Source organism: Bolinopsis microptera, chromosome 6, assembly GCF_026151205.1.
Source record: "Bolinopsis microptera isolate Bmic1 chromosome 6, MBARI_Bmic_1.0, whole genome shotgun sequence".
In the NCBI taxonomy this organism is placed as follows: domain Eukaryota; kingdom Metazoa; phylum Ctenophora; class Tentaculata; order Lobata; family Bolinopsidae; genus Bolinopsis; species Bolinopsis microptera.
In genome coordinates, this window is record NC_087077.1 from 9,202,193 (window position 1) to 9,211,962 (window position 9,770).

General features: G+C 39.7%; 1 protein-coding gene across 1 annotated transcript; it reads left to right on the forward strand.

Annotated features, from left to right (window-relative positions):
• Positions 1 to 298: 298 nt before the first annotated feature.
• On the forward strand, positions 299 to 2,980 carry LOC134817369 (uncharacterized). The gene has a single exon (XM_063826506.1). It carries the CDS (start codon positions 299 to 301, stop codon positions 2,978 to 2,980), a length of 2,682 nt encoding a protein of 893 aa, XP_063682576.1.
• Positions 2,981 to 9,770: the final 6,790 nt, after the last annotated feature.

The following is a 9,770-nucleotide window of genomic DNA, read 5'->3' on the forward strand; positions in this document are numbered from 1 at the left end:
AACATTCAATGTTCGTGGGCTGAGCAAAGAAGTAGACCAACATATATTAGGACGTGACTGTACTCAATATAAATTAGACGTTATAGCCCTTCAAGAAACTAAAATCACTCAGCCATCTGAAGCAATGTTACCCTGTGGCAATAAGTTGATTATCATTGAACAAAAGGATGCCTGTTATGCAGGACTGGGGTTTGTGGTATCAAAGCGGCTAGTACCGTACATTGTTCAATATCATCGTGTTAGTGACCGTGTTGCGTGGATAGATTTCAGATTGCCTGTAAAGCACGGTGAACCCGTCATGTTTAGAGCCGTCAATGTGTACTGCCCAACCAACACCAAATCAGAACTCAGACCAGAAATTGTCAGGAAATTGTACAAGCAAGTCAGTTCAGCTATTGTCGTTCCTTCAAGACACGAGTTGTTTGTGATGGGAGATTTCAACGGTAGGCTGGGTAAGCTTGATGACTCAGACTATGTAAATGGTGTGTCAGATTATGTCGGCAGGCACGGTATGGGTAAAAGGAATCACAACGGTCACTACCTTCTCAACTTCATGTGTAGAAACGACTTGTTTGCTGCTAATACTGCCTTCCTTCACCGTGCGAGTCATCGGACCACTTACGAGGGTTTGGTTAATGTCAAAGGTCAGTCTGGTAAAAAGCATAAAGTGTTTACTCAGATAGATTATATTCTTTGTAAAAGAAGAAGTAAATGTCTGCTCAGAGATGCTAGGTCGCACAACGGTATGGTGTTTAGTTCTGACCATAGGCTTGTAATATGTACGATTGAATTGTCTAAACGCCCCCTGTTCTACGCTAAAGCTCCTAAACGTCCTAAAATGTTTGACACTCGCAGGCTCACATCAGACCCCGATTGTAAACGAATGTATGAACATGACATTGCTAGTAGACTTTCTACTGTAATACCCTCAGGTGATCCCAACAAGGACTTTGCAGTAGTACTGGGTGAAGTTCATAAGTCAGCTGCTGAGACCCTAGGCTACAGGAAGGCTAAGAATAAGTGCTTCTTCTCTAATGACCCTACTGTTGTTGCCCTAGTCGCAGAACGACACGATATACGCCTCGCCCTGGCAAGCACCAACAAGCCCTGTGATAGCTCTGTACTGCGAGGACGGAGAAATAAGCTCGGTAAAGACATCAAAAAGAGACTGAAGGAGCTAGAGTGTGCTAAGGCTGACCAGTTAGCTGAAGAAATTTCATCAACTGACGACACGCGTCAAATGTTCGAAGCTGTGAGATCCTTAGCTAAGACCAAAGAGACAAAGCCTATAGTTGTCCACAATAAGGATGGGTACCCCATTGGTACAGACCTCGCTAAAGCTGAAGTACTCCGCGATTGGTATGAAGAACAGCTGACTGGAGATGAACCTGCCCTTGATCCGTTTGAAGGTCCCCCTTCTCCCCTCGACTGCCCTATCACAGAATATGAGGTAAAAACCGCTGCTAAACGCCTCAAGAACGGCAAAGCCAATGGACCTGACAATACCCCCAATGAGCTCCTCAAGTATGGTGGGAGTGCGCTATGTGTCCATTACGCCAAAATCATCAACACCTGCTTTGAAGAGAACCTGTTCCTTGACGCTGTCGGAGAATGTTTCATCACCCCTCTTCAAAAGCCTGGCAAGACTCCTGGTGAACTGAAAAGCCTCAGACCCCTGACACTATGTAACTGTGCTCGTAAGCTGCTATCCCTCATTACACTCAGGAGAATTGAAGCAAAGGTAGACGCTTACACAGGTCCATGGCAAGCTGCCTACAAGCAGAAGAGAAGCTGTGGAGACCTGGTATGGTGTCACCGTATGTTGATCAGCATCGTAAAAGAAAGAGAGTGGTCTTTCCACAAGATGGGCCTAGACATGTCCAGTGCCTTCGATACTATCAGTAGGCAGACTGTGCTCAACCTCCTAGACGACGCAGGGTGCACAAGAGATGAGATCAGACTAGTGAGATTCCTCCTGAGCAACACCAAGATCAAGGTGCGAGTCAACAACGCTACCTCCCTTGAATTCATCAGCACCAATGGAGGACCCCAAGGTGATAGTGTTTCAGGCCTCTGTTTCACAATCACTCTAGCTGGTGCCTGCTACCACCTGCGTGCCGTGACGCTGCGCCCAACCCCTCCTATTAGTCCTAGCGGCATGCCTGAAGAAGATGCCTACTCTGATGACATCGAATATCTTGGTGAAGACAAAGATGCTCTAGAAGCCCTCCTCCCTGTCGCTACTAAGGTGTTCAAAGAGTGGAATCTGAATATTAATGAATCAAAGACAGAGTTTGTACACGTCTACATAGCTGGGAAAGATGAGGTCATGGATGATGGTAAACCCCTTAGAATGAATGAAGAATGGTGCAGTAGCAAGTTGTTGGGTTCTCTGCTAGAAAGTAGGAAAGATGTCACCAGAAGAATCATGTTAGCCAATGTAGCATTCCAGAACTTCAAGAAGGTCTGGTGCCAGAGTAAGATCCCCCTACAGAAGAAGCTGAAGGTCTATGAGGCCCAAGTAGTATCTATCCTCATGTATAACTCTAGTTGCTGGGGAATGCCTAAATCGTACTGGGACAAACTAGATGCATGTCACCGTAACCACCTCAGAAAGATCATGAATGTCAGCTGGCCACGCAGTATGATGTCCAAAGATACCCTATACAAACAGAGTAACTCTACCCCTATGTCTGAGCGTGCTGAGTTATCTAGGTGGAAGATGCTAGGACACATACTGAGGAGCGATGAAAGATCACCAGCTCAAGCTGCGCTGTGCTTTGCTGTCGAGATGTGTAGTGAAGTTGGTAGACTCGGGGCTCACAGACGTAACCTCCTACACCACCTGAAGGTTGACCTCTGGAAGCGTTTCATCTTGCTGGAGTCGTATGATGATATTCTTCATTTGAGAGAACTTGCTAGTAACCGTGGTTATTGGAGTAAATTGTTCGACTTTATACTTGAGTACAAGTCAATTTGACTTTTGGGACATATAATCTTACAAAGGATCACGTTTAGGTTCTAAATTATTTTAGGATTGTTGACATTTGTAAGATTGACATGTTTGATAATAATAATAATAATGGTAATATAATCAAATATTTATTAACACCGATCATCGGTATATACCCATTATTGGTATCAAAGCCGTATGTTGAGCTGGATATCAAAAAATGTAAACCTGAAAGGCTGTAATTTTGTATTCGTTTAATTGTAGAACTAGGAACAACAACTTGATTGCTAGCAAGAGATTTGAGTAATTATGACCCTTTAAAGAATTTTAAAGAACCTTCCTAGTTGAGTAGTTGCTAATGCTTTGACTGAACAGTCGTGATCGCTGTATTAGAACTTGAAAAATTTGTTAAGTTTTGTAGTTTAGAACACGAGCTAAAATCTTTAGTGAAAGGGCTGATGACTTCAGTGAAAAGGCTGATGATTTCAGTGAAAAAGCTGGTGACCTAGTGAAAGTGCTGATGATAAACAGGGATTCCTTCGGGAGCATGTAAGATTATATCCAAAGTTTGTTGAGCTGGGGTGTGCCAATGGGGTGTGTCTGGGTGTCAAAAATCTTCAAGGTGGGTGCTACTTGTGATGAACTCTAGAAGGATGGGATGGTAATACTCGGTCTGGCCGATCTTCGCCACTTCAATAGATATTGGGTCGGCAATTTTGTGAGTGAGTGATTTTATAAAGACATGGATACAAGGATACACGGATACAAAGGATACAAAAGTGATAATTACTTTCCTGAGTACACAATAGTTGTAATTATGAAATAATTTAAGTTACACAAATCTAATTATTTACAAGTGTGTAGGGATAATTTAGAAATGTTATATAATGCTAGTTTTAGAAAAATAGATAAATCGAGTTTGTATGGTTCAATTTTATTTTAAGGTCCTATAGCATTATGCACTTGCCAGTATTTGAGTGGAAGTCTGGGCTCTTATAATAGGCTGTATAATGTTTGTTCACAGAGAGAATTGAATGGATTGCTCTTGCTGTGGCAGTGAGTGTGGTAGGATCTAAAGTTTTGTTGGAGAGCAAACCGACTAGGTCAGCAATGTTTTGGGGATGGATATTGAATTTTTCCCTAACTGAGGAGTAGAGCAAACAGTCAATCAATACGTGACTTTCGTCCTCAATAGGCTTGAGCCCTTTGCTGAAAAAGCAGTAGGTGCACCAACGTTCTTCTCTTGGTACAAGGGGGGTTTCGTATCTGCCCCTTTCGATGTAGAGGTTGTGGCAGCTGATACGAAACCTTGTCAGACTTTTTCGAACATCAGGTATTTTGATAATTCGTAGATATGCCTCTTTTTGACGTAGTCTAATACAGAGGGTGTCAAGAGCAGAGAAGGTCTTAGCAGTATAGTTTGGATATTTCTTGACATAGGACGAATATGCAGGGCTAATATAATAACATACTAAAAATAGATCAAAATCAAGCTTAAAAAAGTTTTTGTCAAGTTTAACAACAATAATATCGTCAGATTCACTACAAGGCACACAGGAAACACCTTTTCTTAAATCATTTTCAGCAAGAGTGCAGACCCCTCCTGAGCGAGAATTTTTGCGGTTGCTATTAAAGGAAAGGTATCCTTCGATTTTAACCTGCTTCTTAGTTTCTTGGAGACACAGAATGTTTGCTTGTTTGAGGATTGTCAGAAATTCGTTATTTTCAAATTTGTTAGATCCGTCTCCTGTACTGTCCTGAATGTTCCAGGACATTACAGCGACTTGATCTCGTGAGGCTTGTTTGTTTTTGAATTTGAGGGTTATTCTAGCGCTCTGTAGAGTGTAGAGGGCTGCATTCTATGGGATCTCATACCAAAGGCACGATAAAGGCCAAGTTTTATGTTGACACAAAGTTTTTTTAGACCGTACTCTGAGACATGAAGTTGGTCTTCCTTCAGTGGGTTAGGAGAAACTTGGGATGACCTGGCAGCAGAGATGGCACGGGAAAAGTTTCCAGTGTTGTTTACAGTGAAGAGGCGCCGGTATAAGTCACTTAGTTCTCTTTTAGTGAACTTTTATAAACGTTTCTTTCGTGTCTTACGTAATTACCAAGAATGTTGATTCACGATGTCAGGCCCAGTGGTGCATCTCGCTACAACCAAGAATGTGGCTTGGAGATTGGCTAATTTGTCTTATGGTTATTTTTAGATTAACTAACTATACTAGCATGGATTAACCTGAATTTGTGTGCTCGTTTACATTTTGTTGCGATTTGTACTTCCATTTTTATTGACACTGCAGCATGAGATTAGTGCTATAGTTTATAGTGTGTGTAATCTACAATGTTGCCCACGTAAAACAACATACTGAAATAATATCCAAGGTTGATAGGACTTAATAACTGTACCACATTTACAGGAAGTATGGTAATACATTCTTGTCAGCTGTCTGGGCAAATCTTCTCTCGCAGAATTGGATTACAATTGAATGTCTTTTATCTCTCACTTCTAACGATGTCGCAATCAGGCTAGACTGCAATTGTTAGGTAAGATTTGAAGTGATTATGAGATTCAATTAATGAATTTTAGATTGCAGCTTGATATTACTAAGTATGTACATTGTACACTGTAGCAAGGGTAGAACTTATGAGAATACTATCCTTGCACTATATTATTATGGGTTCATCAAAGTTCGTATCATGATTTTTCACAAAAACCTACCACTTGCACTCCCTCTTCCTTGATGAGAAGTAGATCCATCTGGAACAGTGAGCTACTTCTTCCCTACTATCCCGTACTAGCCTACTCAGCTCTCTCCAAAATGTTAACAACCACTCCAGGTGCTAGAACTTTAAACGCAAAATTATAACAGCACCATTCTTGCGCTTTAATCTCAGTCTGCTGTAAGACTGCTGTACAGGTAGAGTTTTTACTCGTATGATTCAGCAATCTGTTCTTTAGATGGTACCGTTACCTCTCGCCATAAGACAGTGCCGTCTTGGTGACCTTCAGAATATTATAAGGCCCGATATATGACAACACTATCCAATCTCGAGACCCACTCAGGATCCCAAACCACGACTCCTTTCGGTCGTCTGTACCTGCTTTTTTCCTCCCAGCCTAGCAGGGACTTAGTCAATGAACTGTCTTCCATCGCTGGCCTTGTTTTTATAAGTGTTTTTATAAGTGTTTTTATAAGTGTTCACTCGGCGCTCACAAGATAACATGTTCAGAGATCTGTTGCAGAACCTTGTCGTGCCGTCATTTATATACTCCTTGACTAAGAGCTACTTTACACCTACAGCTAAAATGTACTAAATGGTACCCATCCTCTCCTCACATTACTTGTACTTACCATCCTCATCTTCACCATAGAGGGGGTTAAAAGGGTGCCTAGCATGAACCCAATAAGTGAGTCTACAGGGCGTGTTGAACTACATTGCGTGTACCCTTAATTGAGACAGAATTTTAATAAATCAACAAATTCTTAGAATTTAAAAAAGTAGATTTCAATAAATTCCATAGAATTTAATTCTATGGCATTTAATGAAATTTACTTTTTAAAAGATGAGAATTGGTTTCAATTTCTAGAATATCACGAAAATGTTGACTCAAAACTGTTTCAGGAAGCTATCAAGTCTCAAGATATGACATAATTTGGCAGAATGATAGTACATTGAAGTCGAGTTCTCAATACAGGTATTATAATAAGGTTCTATTGACCGTTTTTGTAGTCTTAACTTATTTTTATTTGTTATTATACGATCAATTAAAACCTAGCAAACCAGACTTCTTTATGTGCTAAAAGTTACTTCAACCTTAATAATAGCAGCACTGTGGCAGATATCCAGTTACATTTTTTCCAGCCGTTAATCAATCCTTCTTTAGACACGGAGTCCTGTGTCGTAAAAGAGATATTTCATGATTTACTTTATTCCATGATATCGTAAAGTCTATTATTACAGAGATAATAATCTACCAATATAATTTGGTTCTAAGTCTATAACTGCTATGATCTTAAGCTCACAATTGGTTTTAAATCTTAAATCTTCTCGTGGTAGCTTGATCTAGGTTAGGCGGAACTGTCCGGCAGCCGACTAAGTCTATAGTTATACTTTGCAGTAGAGAGTCAGAGTACTAAAAAGGGTAGAGTAGGTAGACACCAGTCGAACTTGCTTAAGACTATTAAATTTGATTTAGGTAGCAGGAACATTCCATTTGTTAATACAGACGATTTGTACAATTTAAGACTTTTAGCCTCTGATAGAGCGGGATGGAAGAAGTTGTTATAGCTTGTGTATCAGTATTTCTTTTTTTCTGGCTACTTATCAGATCTTTAAGATGTTCATTTATGTTCTATTTTTGATTTGAATAAAGTTATATAATAATAATAAATAACTGTGTAAACAGAAATATGTTTGACTAAATTTATCAGATTTAATATTAAAACCCTGTTCGGCCCTTGTAAAATCTGAAGTTGGTTATTTAAATTTAGCCAGTTTATGACCGTTTTAAAATGTGGTGGATGGAAACGTGATGCATCACTCAATGTATAGTAAACGTTTGCGGTGTTATCGTTTCAGGCTGGTTAGCCTTGATTGTCATATATAACAGGAACCATCGATCAAACCATCGGAAATGGTTTGAAGGAAGAGAATGGCGAAATCTATTATCTACCCTCAACCTCAGCACCAGTTTAAAGCGCCTAATTGCTTCTTCTTGCAGATCAAGCTATTAAGAACAAATACAGCTGATGTTCTGTGCACAATCAGGCTTTTCTAACTGGGCCCATCAGATCACAATTGAGACCGTCTTGCAATCCACTCAGGGGGCTGTTCTCTTAGGTCGATAAGCCCAGTAAGCCTTTACTGGGCCGGATATTTATACTCAATTTATCTTAGTTATAGTTGCAAGTAATATAACTCATTTTCTAAACGTTTCGTAAACTTTAATCAATTACAGTGTGGCCTCTTTTTCACTGAAAAGACATCATCAGATTTCATTGCATTAATCTGGTGGGACCAATTTTGGTGTGATTTAAAGTATCCTAATAATTGGTGTTTACTGTTTCGACTTTTGTAAAATTATTGTAATCTATACTAGTTTCAACCATAATAGTGAAATAGAGGGGGTGGCCAGTGTCCACACCCTCTGTAATTGATTAAAGTCTACGAAACTTTCAGAAAATCTTAGTTCGGCACAGATCTATCATTTCTGAAATTTGTGTGTAATTCGGAGATAAATTGAACAAGTTGATAAGCAATGGGTGTAAACGGAATGTTCTAGCAGACTGTATAATACATTTTCTTACACACACACACATAAGCTAATCTCTGGAATGTTGCTATGATATGGCAATGTTTTGATACTGTAGGTATATTATGCGTTACTAGCCGATCTCCCGATGGAGTTTTGGTTGCCATGGCGACACATCATTATGATACAGAATTTGTTTACGCAGTCATAACTCAGTCGTGTACGGTACGGGCGGTGATTTTATGATAGGTAACATCTACTTTTTCGGCATTTGCGGTATGACCAGTTCACACGTATATTTCTGCAGACACAAGTACAACTTAGCATAAAATTATGTCCAATTATTCTATAACCAATTATCTACACCGACTTATGTCTAAATATGAATGAAATCGAGAAAACCAAATATTATGTGTTAAACCCCGAAGTGCTTAGTTCTCACGGCAGTATAATCATGATCCTGATAGATATTGAAGTCTCCTTAAATGATTGTCTCTGCTGCTTAATAGATCTGGATTGTCGTTGGGAGGCGATTTGTTTACTTTTAAGGGGAAGGTTCTGCTCAGTAGGAGAAAGATCTTAGTATTATGGAACACTTGCAACGCTTGTAACTCCTTGTTACCCCCATTTGAAGGTTTTATTCATTTTCTGAACGAAAGCTTTCAAATAACCTCAGATTGCCTTAGATTTAGAACCGAAGGATCAAAATATATGTTGCTTGTTGCTCGTCATAATGTAAAACATAAATTTTGAGTAAGAAGGAAGTGTTAGTGAGTTCTGAGACCAGTGATCGACATTTTGTCCCGGCCGGTACTGGGCCGGGATTACCTCCATCCCGGCTGGGACCGGGATGAAAATGAAAACCTGGCCGGGATCAGCGTCATACCGGCCGGTTACGGGAGCGGTACCGGGATTTTTCCAATATTTCTCCGTTACTTCTTTAGAATGACAAACTGAATTATGTTTAGAATGACAAACTGAATTATGTTTATATAAGTCAAAACTGACACAGAACTCATATTTGTGATCTGGTATTGGTTACTTTTAAGTTTAAAAACTAATTTAATTGAACATGGAGTTTGACGTTGGAGCTTTATACTTTACAGTTTAAATAACCTGACCTGAATAATTGAATAGGGTGAATACTGAATAGCATTTATTAATGCTTTATTTACCCGGAGAACTCTGTTTTACTTGTCCCTCGGTAACACAAGACCGTGAGCCATGACACTTAGTCACAATAATTAAGTCATGAGTCATATTTCTAGCATTAAAGTCAGAAAGAAGTCCATTATTCGTAAACGAAAATATAAAATCGACGTCATGAAACCCATGATTATTTTAAATCTAGATTGACTCCAGTCTCCATTGTTCAATGATTTCGTCAAAATGTTTTAGGAAAATGTTAACAGATTTGCGAATTTTGGACTCAAATTTACGTTGAAAAAAAAACTGAATTTATTTTGGAAAAATCCCGGCTGAAATCCCGGCTAAAACCAAAATCCCGGCCGGTACCGGTACAAAATTGCCGAATACCGGCCAGTATTCCGGCTGCGCCGG

Excerpts from the sequence above, each read along its gene's own strand:
- LOC134817369 (XM_063826506.1), top strand. The coding sequence starts at position 299 with ATGTTTAGAGCCGTCAATGTGTACTGCCCAACCAACACCAAATCAGAA.